Below are 18873 nucleotides of genomic sequence, written 5' to 3'. Positions count from 1 at the left end.
CACTGTGTCTTGAGGGTCTTCTCCTTCGCCATTCCTCCATATTTCTAAGCATGATGTCCCTCTCCAAGGAATAGCCTCTCCCAGCAACATGCCCAAAGTATGTGAGACGAAGCTTTATCATCTTTGCCTCCAAGGAGCACTCTAGCTGCACCCTCTTCAAGATACATCTATTTGCACTTTGGGCAGTCCATGGGATATTCAGTACTCTTCTCCAAAATCACAGTTCAAAGGCAACAATTCTCCTGTCATCCTTATTCATTGTCCAGCTCTCAAATGCAGAGCAAGTGACTGAAAAAGACCATGGCCTGAATCTGACACAACTTACTCCTCAAACTAACATTATTGTGCAATAATTTGAAGAGGTTTCTACAATTTTTCCAGTGCACTAAATCCCTGGATTTCCTAACTGCTGGTACCAAGAGTATGGATTGTGGATCCAAGTAAGGAGATCATCAGATATGTAGGGGCCTCTACTTCCATCCAGGTTTGGGGTATCAATGACTAGTTGGTTGAGTACCCATTCTGTGCTAGGCCCTGCTTACAGCCCCTTCCTATATAAGCTCATTTATCTCTTAACTCTGTACAGCAGTTGTGAATATTCCTATCTACTGATGATGAAACTGATGCTCAGAGAATCCCATCATTTCATCCAAGTCACACTGACAGTAAACGCCAAGGGAAGGATTAGAACCCAGGTCTGTCTCATTTAAAGCCCAAACTGTTTTGAACATCTTAAAGCTCATACATATAGAACTCACACAACCAGAAACAAGCTTCTAAGGGCGTTTCTAAGACGTCCTACCAGATGACACAAGAGGAAGGCAGAAGGGATTATGGCATAAGACAGACGAAGAATTAAAATAGTGCTTTTAATATAATTTTCAGCAAACGTACAGGATGTACTTTACATCACATATTTCTAAACTGCTCATCTGGAAAATATAAGCTGCAAAGATACAGAAAAACACACTCAAAAATCTATTGAGTATGTGCTTTTTAAATTTTTTCCATTCAGTGGAAAGGGTGATTTGAATCCCCTCCTCTTAGAACCCATCCTTGGCTGATTTCAGAAGCGCTTTGGAACTCTGGTCAGAGAAGCATCCCAGAGTGGGGTTTTCTAAGGTATTTCAGCAAGCCATCCCCCTAGGAGCCAAAGGAGAGGTGGGCAGGAGGAAATCTGCACATCAGGTCAAACTTGTTCTTCAGCATCCCAATGCCTGCGCTGAGGGCTGCTTTGAAGAGTGCCCGACCCACATGTCATCTGTCGCGTCCTCATCACAGGCCTGGGCTTGGGCCTCAAAGGACCACGCATTGGCCGAATAATCCACACGGGTGACCCTTGGGTTCTTGGGCAGGGCAGAGCACGCTAAGTCAGGCCAGCGAGGTCTGTGGGTGGTGGTGGGCACCTTCTCTGCAGGAAGAGGAGGGGGCTGGGCCCTCAGCTTCTCACAAAGGAGTCTTCTGAAGGTGAATGTGACCCGGGGCAGGTTTTCTCGGTCTCAATGTCTTGGTATTCTGTGCCTAAAAGGGGAGGAGGGAAGAAGAGCCAAGAGGAAAAAAAAGAGATGGGTCTTTTTCTGCTTTTCCTGTTTAGTTCTTAGGCTTATCTAAAAGCATCCAGGTTGGGGTGAAGTGGACATGAGCAGGGGCTCATGTCAACCAAGTGTTGCTCTGCCTTCCATCATAGCCCCAGGGTGGCACAAACGGTGGGTCCTTAGTACTAACCCAATGGTTGGTAACTAGAAGCCACCACCAGTGCCATGCAAGAAAGGCCTGCCGATCCACTTCTAGAAGTATTACAGACCCCAAAATCCTACTGTGCACAATTCCACTCCATACCACATGGGGTCACCACTAGTCAGAATTGGTTCACGACAATGGATTTGGTTTGGAAACCCCAAGGGCCATGATTCCATGCCCCAAAGACCTCTTGGAGCAGCAAATGGATCTATATGTCCAGAGCGAGGGCAAAAATGGATGTTTCCTCTTTGGGGAAAAGTAAGATGTATCCCTGTCATTAGCATATCGTTATCCCATGTAAACAACTGCCAGTGACAGTGATTGGGGCTCCAGGGTTCAAGGTGTCACTGGGGACCATTACTGAAGGTAATGAGGAAACCACCCATATTGTAAGGCTGCATTCTCTCTCCAGCGTTTTGGAGCTGTTGTAATTCCTCCAGCCACAGATATTCACCACATGCTAAGCGAAACAATCTCCTTATTGGAATGAGGTTTCTGAGCCAATGTCACACTTTCAGAATCAATGTTGTGACGTCATTTCAAAAGCATTAACAGTCCTGCTCAGGCTCTGGGATTATTCACGGGTCACGCCAGTCCCCCTGGACAGAGCATGTAGCTTTTCTGTTTAATGGTGGGCACGGTGAGGCTGTAATGTCCCAGCTCATCTATTTCCCTCTTCAGTAGACTCTGACCCGGTGGTACAAGACGTGACAGAGTCTGCAAATGTCACTCTTGCCCTCTGGTGTTTGCAGCTGAGCTGTGGCCAAGGGATGAAGCTATGTTCTGGGGGTTTGGAGCATCCTTTCCCAATGTTCCCAAGCTTCTGGTGCATTTGAGGCATCAGGGACATAGTGGGGAGGGCTAGGCAGGAGCAATAGAGCCGAGTGGTTTGTGCTCTGAGTATGTGGCTGTGTAGCATAGCTATGTGCTGGACTACTTGACTAAAAGGTTGATGGTTCAAACCCACCCAGAAGTGCCTTGAAAGATGGGCCAGGTGATCCACTTCTGAAGCCAGAGCTTAGGTAGCTCCATGGAGATCTCTGCTCTGTATGTGCGTGGCCTCCTTGAGCTAAATTCCACTGAGGAATTGACTAACAAGAACAAATAACTAGGACATGTCTGATGTGGGTATAGCCAAAGGGCAGAAAAGTGGTCTCTGAATGGTCTCCAATGTTTAATTGTTGCCGTGAAAAGTTGTTTTCCTGTTTTGATCCTTGTGCCCTTGGTACAGCGCCGCAGAAGTTCTCCTCACTAACCCAATGCTTGTCTAGACTCCTTGTTTAAACACTTTTGACTCCTTCTGAGGGGTGGGGTGATGAGAGGGGATCCTTCAGACTTCAGAGGCTCTTTCTCTTTAGTGACTACCAGAGTGGTGGCATCAGCACTGGCTGGGAACCAAACCAACCTGGAGCTAGCTCCTGGGGAACTCACCGTGGGAACTCAGTTCATGATCTGTAAAGTGGGAACACCCATTCTAACCTTACAGGGCTGGGGTTAAAAGGCTGCTGGGATTATGACGTGGAATTGTTTATAGAACTGGGCCCACAGCAGGCTCTCAGTGAACACGAGCTCTTCAATGGCTGCTGTTGGTAGGTGCTGTTCACTACAACTCATAGCAACCCGATGAGCAACCAATCTGAACCCTGGCCTATTCCGTGCCATCATCATGATCTCTGTTGAGTCCACGCCCACGGAGCCAATCCATCTTGAAGGCCTTCTCTTTCACTGACCTTTTCCTTTCCTCAGCATCAAGGTTCTTTTCAAATGATTGGCACCTCCTGACAGCATGCCCAAAGTACATGAGATGAAGTTAGACCATCCCTACCTCTAAGGAACCCCCTGGTTGCCTTTCTGCCAGGACAAATGTGTTTGCTCTTTGGCAATCCATGGGATATCTAACACTCTTCACCAATACCACAATTCAAAAGCATCACTTCTTCTTCTTCAGTTCTTCATTCACTATCCAACTTTTAGATGCCTAGGAAGCATTTGAAAATACTATGGCTTGGGCCAGGCACACCTTAGTCCTTAGCCTGACATCATTACTCTTTGGTGCCTTGGAGAGAACCTTGATAACAGGCTTTCCCAGTGCAACATGACTTTTGGTTTCTCGATGGCTGGTAATTTACGACCATGAGAAAAAAAAATGATGACTATTAAACAAAAAGATACCTACGTTTACATTTAAGAGTATTTATCAGATTTGGAGAGCAGCAAAAGTCAACCTCTTATGTCTTGACGTTAACGGGAAATTACACCATGACTGGGTAGTGTAAATGAAAGTTTGGCAGTTTGAACCCACCCAGGAGCCCTGTGGAAGAAAGGTCTGGCAATCTGCTTCTGGAGATTGCAGCCAAAAAAATTATCCAGAGCACGTCTGCTCTGCAACACTGGGGGTTGCCATGAGTTAGAATCAACTCAACGCAGTGGGTTTGGTTTTAGTGAGCGCTTTAGAGAAAATGGTTATTTTCTTTGACATTTCATTGGTTATTTTAAGGTGGTAGAGCTACTTACTGTCTTTCAAAGGAAGCATCTTAAGGAAGTTCTCTTTCTTATATGCCCAAGATTTTGTCTTTGTGGCTACTCACACCACGAAAGTGCTGGTTTAAAGACAAAAGCAGAAGTCCTCACTCCTAGCTGCTTCTACTACACCGTCTGACTAGAATATATTTTACGTGCTTAATTAGGGTCTTCCTTGCACATTGTATAATTCCAATACTTTTTATCACCTTAATGTCTGTCTACAAACAGCCCTGAAAAATATCTCCACAGAACCCATACTACAAAAGGTTCATTAGGAATTAAATAAAAACATTATGTGGAGGAATTTAATGGGATAGGAAATCTCCTCTCGTGTGATTTACAACCGGGTACACCCAATGTGGAGGGGCAGCGTGCTATGAGGCATTCCTAACTCAACCACAGTAAATGAAAGAACAGCAGTGTGAAGTCCTAACCTTTACATTATACCTCTAAGAAACAGACTATGTTCTGTTTATCTATGTTGTTGTGTACCATAGAGTCAGAACCAATCCATAGGTGACGCTCTGGTGGGTTTTCAGGGGCAGTTAATTGCATGGGAGAAGGCCTTTGGGATTGCTGTGCAGCGTCTTGCCACTAGACCACAAGAACTCCCTATTTATTTATAGCCAAAGAATTTACTCATTTCTACCTTATGGGAAGTTATTCAAAACTTCTAATAAACATCAACCACTGTTTGCCAATAACTTCAGTGAAGCTGGAAGCCAGTGAGTCTTGAACATATGCTTTCTGAAATGACTGAATGCCAACCAAGTCTTTTTTGATACAGTGAGTCTGTGAAGGTAGTGGTGAAAATCAAGCCTCAGTTGATGAAATAGCAACAGAAGTGTTTCAACAAAGTTGGAGCCCTGGAGGTGCTCACTGGTCTATACTAAGAAAGTTGGAAGTCCAGCTATTTGGCCAACGTACTAGAAGAGATCCCTATTTGTGAGTATTCCGAAGAAGATGAGTCAATAGATGACAGAGATTATTGAAAAGTATCAATTGCATGTAAAATCTTGCTGAAGATAATTAAAGAATAGCTGTAGGGAACTGTCAGCAATCCAAGCCAGATTTAGATGATGGCGTGGAATGAGGGATATTGCTGCTATGTCAGATGAATCTTGACTGAAAGCAGAGGCTTGAAAGGGGTTTACTTATGTTTTACTGACTATGCAATATTTGACTGTGTGGATCATAAAAATTAAGGATTAATATTGGGATATGGGAATTCTAGAATACTAATTGGGCATCCAGGAAATGAAAAGACAAGTTGTATTGGAAAACTCTGCTGTCAGGGACCTCTCCTGAGTACTAAAGAGAGGATTACCCCAGAGCACTAGAGCAGGATTCAGTCTGAAGACTAAGGTTGAGCCTAATCCAGGCCATGGTCTTCACAATTACTTGCTACGCATCAGAAAGCTGGACAATGACTGAGGATGACAATGATAGAAGAAAAATCGATATCTTTGAATTGTAGTAGCTGGAGAAGAGTATTGAACATACCATAGACTGCCAAGAGAACAAGCAGGTTTGTCCTTGAGAAGGTGAAACCAGGCTGTTCCTCGGAGGCAAGGATTTTGAAGCTCCATCTCACATACTTTGGACATGTTACAAGGGGGGACCAGTCCTTGCAAAGGGACATCATGCTTGGAAGAGTAAAGGGACAGCGCAGGAGAAGACGACCCTGTATGAGATGGATTGACTCAGGGGCTGGAATCATAGGGATAGGTGTCAGAGACAATGAAGTTGGCTCAAGATAGAGCAGGATTCAGAGCTGTTGTACGTAGGATCACTATGAGTTGCAAGTGACTTGATGGCACATATCAACAACAATTATGCTATTGTTGAACTTGTACACAGACCAAGAAACAGCCTTTCAAACAAAAGAAGAAGATACCACATGGTTTAAAATCAGGAAATATATATGTCAGATTTGTCTCCTTTTCACATACTTATTTAATCTACATGTTGAGCAAATAATAGAGAATCTGGATTAGATGAAGGAGAAAGTGGCATCAGAGTTGGAAGAAGACCCACCAACAATCTGCGATAGGTGCAAAGTGAAGTATTTATTGAGGAAGATCAAAGACTACACCCTTAGGTATAGATCACACCTCAATATAAAGAAAACACAAATCCTCATGACTGGACTTTTGCAAGCATCATGACAAAGAAAAGATTGATGCTGTCAAAGACTTTGACTTTGATCCACAGAACACTGCTTTGAATGCAGCAGTAAAGAAATCAGATGATGTATCGAATTGAGCAAACCAGCTATAAACAACCTCTTTAAAAAGATGTCACTCTGAGGCTGAAGGTGTGCCTGACCCAAGCCATGGCATTCTCAGTTAGATCATAAGCATATGGAAGCTGGACAAAGAATAAGGAAGACTGAAGAAGAATTTATGCTTTCAAATTGTAGTGTTGGTGAAGAATATTGAATATACCCTGGACTGATCAAAGAAACAAGAAATCTGTTTTAGAAGAAGTGTTCCCTTAAAAGCAGGGATCGTGAGACTGTCTGACACACTTTGGTCATGTTATCAGGATGGCTAGTTCCTAAAGAAATACATCATGTTTGATAAAGTAGGTCAGTAAAAAAAAGAAAAAAACCACCAGTAAGGAAGACTGATTCCACGGCTGTGACAAAGGACTCGCATATAGTTATGATGGTGTGGATGACACAGAACTAGGCAGTACTGTGTTCTGTGGTTATAGAGTCAATCTGAGTTGGAACCAAGTGGGTTAGATCTGCCAATAAACTCAAGACCATCCAGTGACCAGCAATGCTGTGTGACTCCCCTAGTCACGGCAGCACTCCCGGTGACGATGTGATGACAGCAGTGCTGGATACAAGAGGGGCCTGGATTTTCCTCTCAGGAGTTACAAGCATCAAGAAATGCAACCCTAGTATCTTGATGCTTTAAAGATACATTTCAGCATGGAGTGGACAGATCTGCTTCCTCCTTAGCAATCCCACTTCTGGTAAAACATCTCATGATTACTAGGCTTATCAGGGCTAAGATCAGGAAGGACACAGAAAGAATGAATGGCCTCTTCAGAAGATAGCTGCTGTGGTGCCCTCGATCTGTTACAGCAGGGAGTGTGTGGGACGGCGCTGGGTCTAAAGCCTTCCTGAACATGCACTCACATCTTGTCCTGCTGCAACAGAGTATCAGCTGAGGATATGAGCTTTGAATTTTTAGACCTGGGTGTGAATCTAGGCCTGTCCCTTCTACTTTTTTTTTACCTGAGCTAGTTCATTTTACTCCTTTGCAAATTGGAGCCAGTGGCCATTCTTCCTCCAGAGGGTTACTAAGTGTAGAATATGCTCTGTCCAGAAGCTGGTTCAAAGTTAGTCCTTGGCAGATATTTGCTTTCATTTTTTGGGTACATTTCATTCTTTCAATGACATTACATGGTGACCCTATGGGACACACAGGAGGAACGTGCCCCGGGGGGATTTTCTTGGCTGTGGCCTTTGGAGAGCAGATCACCAGACCTGTCTTCTGAGCCACCTCTGAGGAAGTTTGAACCTCCAGCCTTTCAACAAGCTGTGAAACCCTTCACTGGGCGTGCTACTCAGGAACTCTTTAGCTCTTATTCATGCTCAACGAGGATCCTACCTGGAGCATCAGTTCTATGTAGGTGGGAGGAAGAAAGGAAGGGATTTGGACCATGATTCAATCATGTATTTTCTTAGTTTTTAAAGTTCTGTCCACCGTTGCCCCCAGTTTCATTCTTTAAGAAAACAGAAAACAACCTACTTTGGTAGAACCGCCAAGGATCAGGGACTGTTATGTTGTCTTCAATGAAAACAAAGGGGTACTTACCTTATTCTTGGGAAACTAGGTATCTGAATTAGTCTCATGGTCAGGAAGGTCAGGGGTGAAGGTCACCTAGCAGAGCACAGTCTAACCAAGGACTCAGTGTACATACATGTATCAGAAATGCTCTGGGTGGCAGGTACACTCTGTTGCACCTATGCTCAGCTGCAGCCTCTAATCCCAAGCCCAGACTGTAGAATATGGACCAGCAAACTAGGTCCATACCTAGTTTGGACAAACTTTGGCACTGCCCATCTCTATAAAGTTTTATTGGAACACAGCCATGCCCATCTGTCTTTGTCATCTGTGGCTATGCTCCAAAACGATACTGGGAAATATTTGTTATGGTCTATCGGGACTCCATAGGGAAATTTTCATTTGTAGATCGATGGGCCTTTCTTTCTACTTGCTTGATGAGAAAGCACTCCAAAACCCAGTTACAGTAAAACCAGATTCGAACTGACCAATGAGTGCAGGTGTGGGCTCATCCCCTCCACTGCACCTGGGGTGCCATGTCCAAGGCATGAACAAACAGCACGGCTGCTGCTCTACTGTGACCACCAAGCAAACCCCAACGCCAGTGAGTCCAGCTCGGCAGCCCTCTCCCGGGGTTCAGAGGCTGCACTCTGAATGGGAGGAGGCTGCCTGTTCTTTTGTGGTGCAGTTGGTAGATTTGAAAAGCCGAGCTTTTGACTGGCAGCAAAACACACTAATTGCGACGGAGACCATATTGCTCACAAGCTTAACATTTACTCTCTGCCCCTCCAGAAAGTTTGCTGGCTTTGCTCTAAAAGAACGCCTCTGATTTTGCTCAGTTTGTCTGTCATGGAGGTCACTCACTGCTTCTGGGCTCCTAGGCCACTGTCTGACACATTCCTCCCTCTTCAACTACCCACACATTAGGGCCACTGCCATCAACCAGCCATCCTTTCTCCCAGACATAGCTCTTAAGCCTCTTGCATGCCTTTGAGCTCAGATCTGACACATCAAACGGTGATCTCTTTTTCTTTTTTGGGGGGCGGGGTAGGGTGGCACACTTCTATTGCTCACTCACTCTCTCTTAACTTTTCTATCTATCTCACCCAGGGCCTGGTGCACAAATTTCAACATGAAGAAGTACAAGGGTAAATATCTGGAAAAGATAAAAGCTTTTAGAATACATGCCCAAATGAAACTAACCCTGCCACAGAGTGGATGACCTCTGAGAAAGAGGTATGTCTGTGCCTCCACAGTTAGAGTGATTTACTGAGATCGAGGTGTGCTAGCTGTTCTGAGATGCATCCTCCCTGTGGTGAGGATGAAGTACTCTGGGGTGGCTGAGATCACCTGAAGCCAGCCAGGTGGGCAGCTGTGTGAACTCACAGTAGATTCCACCTGCTATTCTAAGCACTGTGCCCTGGGACTAAGCAAAACTATCTTTATCACATAGTCCACCAAGCAGATTCTTCTGTCTTCCCATTTATTTGCAGCAATGATCACACCCCTGGGGGTGCTGGAGTCCAGAGCCTGTCACAGGGCCAGCTGATTGAAAGATTGTATCTTTGCAGCTGACGAGATGATGTGAGTGTGGACTATAACAAGAGGCAGGGTGAAGGGAATAGAACAGGACATAAGAGGACTACATTTGGGTCCCAGACTTAATTTTCCAGGCTAAATTCCATTGATGGCCTCTCCTGGAAAACTTGGGACCTCTTGAGTACTTGACCCAGATCCTAACACAAAGAGAAACCATCTCACAGTGCATGGCTGAGAAAGCCTGGTGAGTAGGCAGTGACCTGAACTGAGAAGAGAAATGAAATCCCTACCATGTCTGCCTTCTCTGCTTCTGGCCAGCTACCTGGTTCTCTCAAGTAATCACAATATTCAACTTAGAACCGCACAAGAGAGGGAATATTCTCCTTCCACTGAACTGAAAACTGTCTGCCAGGTTGCTCATTCTCTCTGTTAAAACCAACCCAACCCAAATAAATGACAATAATACAGTTTAACTCCACCAAGCCAGGTGGAGGGTCACGCTGTCCTCATTCCTGTTTGATCGACTCCAGTGACTTCCTCTCCCTCTTTATTTTATGTTAGTACTTAGCAGTAATGATGAGAGCTTTCAGGACTTCTAAGCCATGCTTAGATCAGAGTGCTAAGGCCCGACAAACCCATGCAGTGAAGAAATCTTGCTTCTGGGGCCTGGAGCAGTAGACGGCAAGGGCTGTGGCCATACTACTACTTCCCTCACAGGTTTTCACACTTGTCCCCTTCAGGGACTGGCCTCACTCAAGGATGACAGGTATCCACTAACCAGCACAGCAGTCTTTTCTAAGAAATTCCTCAGGAACTGTGTGGTTGTCATCCCTGAAACCTGCTGGCTGTCCTATGTGGATCATAGCTTTGAGTTACCTCAGGCTGTGGGCTTTCTGACATGATGAACTGGGAGGACTTATCATATCAGAGTGAGGAGAAACTTGCCATCATTATTATCAGACGTGGACTTAGGGTACTTGAGGGTGTTGCTGTCATGTGCCGTCAAGTCACTTGTGATTCACAGCGACCCAATGTACAACAGCTTTGAATTCGCTCTTTTGAGCCAATCTGATTGTCTTTGACATCCATTACCCAAGTCTCTGAGTCAATCCTTTTCATCCAGGATCTTCCTCTCCTATGCTATTCCTCTACAATTCCAAGCATGATTTCCTTCTCCAAGGACTGGTCCCTCCTGGCAACATACCCGAAGTATGTCACATGGAGCTTCAAAATACTTGCTTCCAAGTCGCAGTGTGGATTCACCATCTCCAGGACACACGTTTGTTCTCCTAGCAGTCCATGGTATGCAGATACCATATAAGCAGACTTAAAAATCGTCACTGGAGTTCCATTGTATAGGGAAAAAAAATGAGCTATTGTTATGGAGAAGCACACTGCTTCATTCTTGGCATACTTTGGAGACGTTCAAGTCATATTTTAGCTCCTTGTTATTACTTCATCTGAGAGGCGCTACCAGCAAATTCCTAAGGGGGACTGTGAGAGAAGGCTTCTCTCAGGCCTTCTTACACTGAGGAATGCCCTCTTTCTGTGGCCTGCTGGAGGTACAGTGTCCCAAAGGCACCTTGGCGCCTCTCCACCTTCCTTCTGTGGAAATAGGAGGAGCAGGCAAGACTGAGCTGAAGGAAGATAAAAAAAAAATTCCGTCCCTAGAGACAGACACGTGTACATGATGTGTTTACCACACATTCAGGGCTAAAGTTGGTAAAAACTTCTTGGTCTATAAAAGAGGAGTTAAAAAGATTTATCAAAAGGTGCAGCCAAATACATGGTGAAGGAATTTGTAGTAGGGGAGAGAGAACTCACTTGCTAGGTTTATTCCTTTCCTCATATTGCATTTTCTCTAAGTCCAATGTAGATTTCAGCAGAAAATCTCTCGTTCCAAATACTACTCAAAACCAAGCATATAACCAACAGGGTAGATCTAGCATTGTATGTACAATGATTCTTTGCAGCACAAAAGGGAAATTCAAGCTAGTTTGAGGTTTTTGTTCTATAGCATGAGATAGAAATTAAAATTATAAACACACTTCAAAGCTATCTCGCCATAGCCCGCCAATCGTCTGCCTTCATCATTCTAACAACTCATTCTTACTCATCCTAGAATCTCAGGAGAAAACAAAATCCAAAATGCAAAGGGTTTTACAGAAAAAAAATGTTTTATAGTAAATAGCCCATAAAACACAAGGTCTTAGGGCTGCAAGGTGTGACTGAGTTTGGAGAGCTATGCAATAATATATAAGAGGGTAGTGATCTATTAGCAATACATTTTCAAAACAAAACAGAACCAAAACATGTACAGAATGTTGTCAAAGCCTCGGAAGTGACAGAGCATACATATTTTATAAACTGGTGGGAGCACTGTCCCCCTTCCTCTCATTAACATATTGATGGGTGCCCCCATTTTTCATAAGCACAGACAGGCAAACACTGAATGGATGAAAGGCCTGCTTTGGAAGCACCCTGGCCCGGGTGGCTCCCCGCTGCAGCACAGCACCGAGACACAGGCTTCTTTCTGGTCGACCTTGCTTGGTGTTTTCTTGAGTTTGAGGCTCTCACACGTCTCCCTGTTTACAGTGTTTGTGAAAATTTGGCACAATTCCCTCTCCCTCTTCTTTCCTGATTCTTTTGTTGTGTGAGTGTGTAGTAAATATGTCTGAAGTGGAGGAGGGACCACAAACAACAACCAGCCAACCAAATGATCTTTGAGGTCTTTCTCTGGGGTCATGAGTGTGGCACGGAAGGAGGTACCAGAAGAAGCATAAAGACAACAACAAGAACAACAACAACAACAACCAAAAAAGCTCCAGTGTCTGCTGAGCTGACCCTGTCAGCAGCCCTAGCTGTCAGGAGTGAATTGTGTTCCACTGGGTTTTCAACAGTTTTGTTTTTGTTTGTGTGTTTTTTCTGGAAGTAGATTGCCAGACCTTTCTTCCAAGGTGCCTCAGGGGTAAACTTGACTCTCTAACATTGTGGCTAACAACCAAATATGTTAATCATAGATGTATCACTCAGGAAATATATAAGACACATGAAGGGAAAATTAGCTGGGTCTGTCAGTGTGTGTGTTTTAGAGTGCGGGTGCGGGGGGAGGAGAGAGTGAGAGGAGGGGAGAGAAAGTAAGAGACAGAGAGGAGTTTAATGTACATGTTAGCTAAGACCCCTTACAGAAAAAGTCCTTTTACAAGGCTATGTCTGCTAGCTGTAAATGCTTTTTTTTACCCCACATGATTTTATCCTGAACAGTAACAGGTTTATTTATTCTTTAGCTGTTTGAGATCTGGGCACTTTCAAAACACACAGACAAAGACCCATTAGTTTAAGGTTGACCTCGCAAACATTATCGATGGCTTCAGGTGCCAGGCCTGCGGTAGCGCAGACAAGCTGGTGGGTCTTATTCATTACCACAGACCGCACAACAGCTTGGGATGGGAACCATTCTCTAGCTCTTCCCTCTCCCCAGCAGCATGGCACCAAGCTTGGACGCCCCGCCCCCCAACTAAGTGTCTCCCTCACCAGCTGGGAAGAACCCCTGTCGGAATGCAAAGCATGAATATAAAAGGGCTTCCCATGGTAGTGATCACTGAATCATGGGGAATAGAGCGAGAAGGCGAATTTGCAATTCATCACATTATCCCCTGCTGTCTGAATGTGGTTCTTTTAAAGGCAGGCTGCAAATCCACTCTTTTTGAAGTACTTCTCCCTTCCCCCTCCCTTCTTTTAACACTGTATTTCCTCATTGTTTCTGTAGGGTATCTGAGTAAAGATAAATCATAAAAATTACAATAGATTAATTGCATCCCTTGAATCACATTCTAATTTTCTTTTTTTGTGTGTGCATTTAAAAAAAGGAGAAAAGTAAAAGCAGTGAGCATAATAAATTCAGCCTAGGGAACTGTGTTAGTGACTACAGGGTGAACACAGATTTTGGAAGTAGTTCAAAATAGTATTAGAGGATTATACATACAACAGTTTGAAATTCATATGCACTGTTTTCTTTTTTTAAAAAAATGGCAAAAAGTTTGGCAAATGTAAGCAAATGACTTGGACTGGCTGGGTCTCGGTGGCTCTGAGCAGGTCAGTCATAGCCAGGTGAGGCCCGCTGCTTCCTGAGGTCGCTCTGTGGGGCTGGGGGGAGTGGGTGCTTGCCCCTCGGGTGCAGTGGGGGGAAAGTTAGGTGCTGGTCCCCCACTTAGCTCCCCCTAGACCCTCAGTCTTGAACACGGAAATGCAGCTGGTGAGAGGTGAGAGGTGGCAATTGTAGACCCCAGCACGGATCACCCGTTAGCATCGCTGAGAGAACTCTGGGGTCTTGAACCACATGCAGAGTGGGTGAGGCGTCTACACAGTGACCCATATTGCGAAAGTTAGAGTGTGGACTGGGGGTCCTCACTCCTTGGCGGCATGCCTCTTCACCCCACGTGGAGGGAGGAAGGGCACGGGGTGTGTCACTAGTGCTTGTTCTGGCCATGTGGTCAACTTGTGTTTGTCTGTTGCTGTTTTTTAGTAGACTTTCTCCTTAATGTTGGGTGTTTTTTTATTTTGTTTTTTGTTTTGGTATGTGTGCGTATATCCAGATATGTCGGTCCTCCAAGCTGGCCACCACTGATCCCTGAACTTGGCAGTGCCTGTTGCTTGCAGATGTTGGCATCCTGAAACCTGAGAGGTGCCTTCCAGAACTGACGTGGCCCCAGCAGCGTGTGCATCCTCCGAGAGCCTGCGGCAAAGCAGACACACGATCCAGCCTCTGCTCATCCTCAATCCCGTCTGGCTCTGCTTTGGAGAAAGAGGACCAAGGTCCTGCACGTGTGTGTGTGTGTGTGTGTGTGTGTGTGTGTGTGTGTGCGAGCATTTCAATGATTGAGTGGGTGTGCATGTGTGTATGTCTGCGTGTGCATTTACTGTATGTATGTATGTATGTGATATGTGTGGATTTTTTTAAAAAAGATCTTTTTCTTCCTTTTTTTTTTTTAAGAAAAATGACCCTCAGGTTACTAATCCAGAGTCCAGCCCTCCTTAGTCACTATAAAACAGACTCCATGTTCTCACACCACTCGTGGTCTTCAAGGTTATAGATAAATTTTGTCCTATGGGTCTGGTTTTTGGGCACAGGGTCCCTCCCCAGATTGTCTAGGGTCAGAGTAGAGGCAAAGAACTCACTGGTGCTCAGCCCGCCCTCGTGGTTTTTGATGTAGCGTTTATAGTTTTTCCTCAGGCACTGCCACGTGGTGGTGTAGAGGAGGAACGCAAAGGACTTGAGTGTGATGGCGATGCTGACATACAGGTACCGGTAGACCACGTTGTCGTAGAGGACGCAGGCGCCCTGCTCCCCACAGAACGTGCTCCAGAACAGGCAGGTGGAGTCGATGCCGGCCCCGAAGATGAGAGGCGGGGGGATGAAGCCTGTGGAGGGAGAAGGACCTGTAATGCTCTGTGCGGACTGTGAGCTTTATGAAGAGCCACTGTCACCCCCCTTCCATTTACACACTTCTTCTTAAAGGACCGCAGGGTGAGGGGGGTCCTGTTTAATGGCTGAACACCCCACCATACTATACCTCAGACCATACCCGAGACCACAACATACCATACCTTATACTATAACCATCCCATCCCCTGGACCATCCCATCCCCAGACCATAATATAACCTATATTACATCATACCATGCCCCGTTCCAGACTATACCTTATACTTCCATACCATCCCCTTGACACACTATACCCCATATTACATCATACTATACCCTATACTATATAACACACCATGTTGTTGTTGTTGATAATTGCCTTTGAGTAGAGCAACAAAAGGCCTGAAGCCCCTCTACAACTATCAACATTTATCAAAGTTCATAGAATTTCCAGAGACAAGTTATTTAGGAAGTGGATACCACTCCTGCTTCCAATTAGACATATTACACACCGTGGGAGAAAATTTCTCTTCATCTCTGAACCTGTGAAATTTAGAATATGAGTACTTTACCCTATATCATACCATACCCTGGAACCATACCACACCTCAGAATATAGCTGAGACCAGACCATACTCTAGACCATATCACTCTATACCCTATCATGTACCATACGTCAGAACATACCACACTATACCCCATACCATACCATTCTATACCCTATACTATAACATAGCATATCCCATACCACAGAATACCCCATACTATATCATACCCAATACCATACCACACACACGTCATATCATACTTCAGACCATACCATATCCCTGACCATACTCTAGGCCATACTGTACTATACCATCCATTATACCATCCCCCTATACCATACCATACCATACCATACCATACCATACCATACCATACCATACCATACCATACCATACCATATCTCATCCCATCCCGTCCCGTCGTCCCATCCCATCCCATCCATCCCATCCCATCCCCACCACACCCAACGTTGCTGCTTACGCAGACCCACAGCAATTTCTCAAATGCCAGAGCAGAACTGTGCTCCACAGGGTTATTAATACCTGATTTTTCAGAAACAGATCACCCGGCCTTTTTTCCTGAGATGCCTGTTTTTGCTGTTGCTGTTGTTGTGTGTCACTGAGTCAGAACCCACTCACAGCTGACCCTCCAGTGAGTTTTCAGAGACAGTTAATCACATGGAAGGAGACTGCCCATCCTTCTCCCACAAAGCTGGTGGTGGGTCCAAACCACATGCCTTTGGGATTGCAGCACAGCTTCTTACCACTAGGCTACCAGAGATGCCTCTAGGTAGAATAAAATAACCAATCTTTTTGTTAGAAGCCAAGTATGCTAACTGTTGTACCCCACAGAGTTTCCAGTGGCATAGCACCAAGCTGGCACTGGTGGGTTAGAATTCTAGCTCATAGCTACCCCACAGCTGACTCTGCACTGGGTCTAAAGCTATAAATCACATGGGAGGAGACTGTCCATGGTGCCCTGGTTCATTCCAACTGTTACCAAGGCATGGCCCTTGGGTTGACGATGCAGATTCCTATGGTCTATGCCATCAGAGCTTCTTTTGTACAACTGCAGGCAAGTCAGGAAGCCCACTATGCTTCAGTTTCCACAATGACAAGATAGGGGTTATCAGCAACACAATCCTTCTAAGAGTGCTGTGGGGACCACTAAGTACATGAAAAATCTTTATAACAGCACCTGCCATCCAGTAGAGAAAAAATACTCTGAAGGATGTTTGAATTGTTATTCTCATGGCAGAGCCTGAGGAGGAAGTCTCCCCTAAGGACAACCTCTCGGTACCACACCTGCTGGCACAGTCTCACGGGGTGGCGGTGGGTGACTGGTGAAGAGGTGTGACACCCCATCTCCTTCTCCTGCAAGGAACCTACGGGAGCTGGATGCACTCTTCAGTGGAAGGAACCAGAAGGCGCAAGAAGCTGGATGTGAGCACACCATGTGCTTGGGTACAGCAGTGAGGACGGCACAGGATCTCTGCTGTACACAGGGGTGCTGGGAGTTGGGGTGGACTTGGCAGCACCACCCGGTCCAACAGTGTGTTTGGTCCAGGCATGAAACAATCTGTCAACATGCTAACCACCTCCCCATCTTTAGACGGGACAACTGGGTCACAAGACCCGAGCTTGAGTTAAACCTTTACAGAAGAGCATTTTGGGCACTATGACCAACCATCAAAACAGCAAGTCAGATGCCAACATTTCTCATCTTAACCTAGCCCTGTTCTGACTCTGTGAGGACTTAGAGTGACTCTCCGCTAGCTTGTTCTCAATACTTGCTGCTTGGAAGGACCCTTGGGGAGGTCCTACCTCACACCAACTAAGGGAACATGCAACGTGGGGTCAGTCATTAGCACTGTAGATATCGGACCTTCTAGGGTCATCTCTAGGGAGCTGTGGTGGCCTAGCGGGAAGAAGCTGTACTGCAATCCCAAAAGCATTTGGTTCTAATCTACTAGCTGCTCTGCAGGAGAAATATGGGAAATATACTTTCATGTGATTAAACTCCCTTTGAAAACCTGCTGGAGGGTCAACCATCGATCAGTTCCAACTCCATAGTACACAACAACAACAACAACATGATGCCTGGGAAAACAGTGATTGCACACCTGTGTGATGGGAAAGCAATGAATGGGTGATTGATACAAACAAGCAGGAGTAGCATCCACTTCCTAAACAACATGCCTTTGGAAACACTATGAACTTTGATAAAAGTTGATAGTTCATCATGGGGTCGCTATGAGTCATGCTCAACTTGACGGCAATCAACAACAACAACAACAACTGTTTAAAAAAACACCAGCGACAGTATCCTCTGGGGCCAGAAAATGGTGCCGACAATCTTCAGCGGGAGAGCTCTGAGGCAGGAAGCACATTTTGGGCCCAGATATGCCAAGCCCAAGCCTTCATTGCCAGTATCCCTCTATGTGGAAGCAGTGTTCCTTCCAAGGCCAGCCCTAGAGTGTGTGGAGCTGTATTTTCATTGAGGAGAGTCCCTCTTTAAATTGATGATGCACAGACGCTCCGACCCCCAAATCCACATGTGTATTCCAGGCTTCAGAGACTCGCTGCACCTCCCCCCACAGTCCTCCATGGGTGGCCATCCTGTCCAGGCTCTGCAGGGCTTCTTCTCAGAGGGCTTCAGAGGGCAGCCTGGGAGGCAGAAGGTAGGCTTACTGAAGGAAGCAGCACTTGCCCAGCTAAATGACAGTCCTGAAATGGGGCAAAAGGGTGACTACAACCTCTCCTCAGTGCTAGTGAGGCTAGGCGACCCCCTGGCTCTTCCAGACCCAGGTTTCTCCTCACGTCTTAGCATGCTGAAGCTATCACTTGTTATCACAAACTATCACTTGTTACCCCAAAGAGAAGCTTTCAAGAAGGATTTGCAACCTCATTAAACCATGAAAGTAGTTCGATTTAATAAATGCTCTCCCAGCCCTCAATCCCACCCATGCTGATTGTCTTTCTGGTCAGGCTCTGCTGGGTCGCCCAGCTGGATGCCTATTCTCAGCACCCGGTGAGGGCCAGAGGGCCAAAGGGCTAAAGGCTGCCCAGGTGTTTGGCACCATCCCCAGCAGCCCCGGAGTGCTGTCCTTGCCCTGGAAAAATGTCCTTCTTCATTTAGCTGACACAGAACCATGGGAAGGAATCACCATGGCAACCACAAACAGAACCTAAGTCACGTTCCACATCACACCGGTAAACAGATCCAGACCCAAAACCCATCAAAATTATGGGTGGATTGGAAAATAAAAGAGGCAAACGTGGCCTGTTGTCATGGT

At 45.6% G+C, this 18873-nt stretch overlaps 1 protein-coding gene across 3 annotated transcripts in view; it reads right to left on the bottom strand.

Moving 5' to 3' along the window:
- Positions 1 to 850: 850 nt before the first annotated feature.
- The window catches only part of SLCO3A1 (solute carrier organic anion transporter family, member 3A1), a 439918-nt gene continuing 421895 nt past the window's right edge, over positions 851 to 18873 (bottom strand). For 2 of the 3 annotated variants that reach the window (XM_006885188.1, XM_006885190.1), the window contains one exon: positions 14582 to 15026. In XM_006885188.1, coding sequence (XP_006885250.1) covers positions 14647 to 15026 — 380 coding nt within the window. In that variant the 3' untranslated portion in view covers positions 14582 to 14646. Of the gene's footprint in view, positions 1522 to 14581; positions 15027 to 18873 lie in introns of those variants that run through there. The other variant, XM_006885189.1, reaches the window with a different exon arrangement.

Source organism: Elephantulus edwardii, unplaced genomic scaffold (assembly GCF_000299155.1).
Source record: "Elephantulus edwardii isolate Elephantulus edwardi_28Jun2011 unplaced genomic scaffold, EleEdw1.0 scaffold00041, whole genome shotgun sequence".
Lineage (NCBI taxonomy): Eukaryota > Metazoa > Chordata > Mammalia > Macroscelidea > Macroscelididae > Elephantulus > Elephantulus edwardii.
The sequence above is the reverse complement of the archived record's forward strand: the minus strand, read 5'-3'. Positions and strand labels throughout refer to the sequence as shown.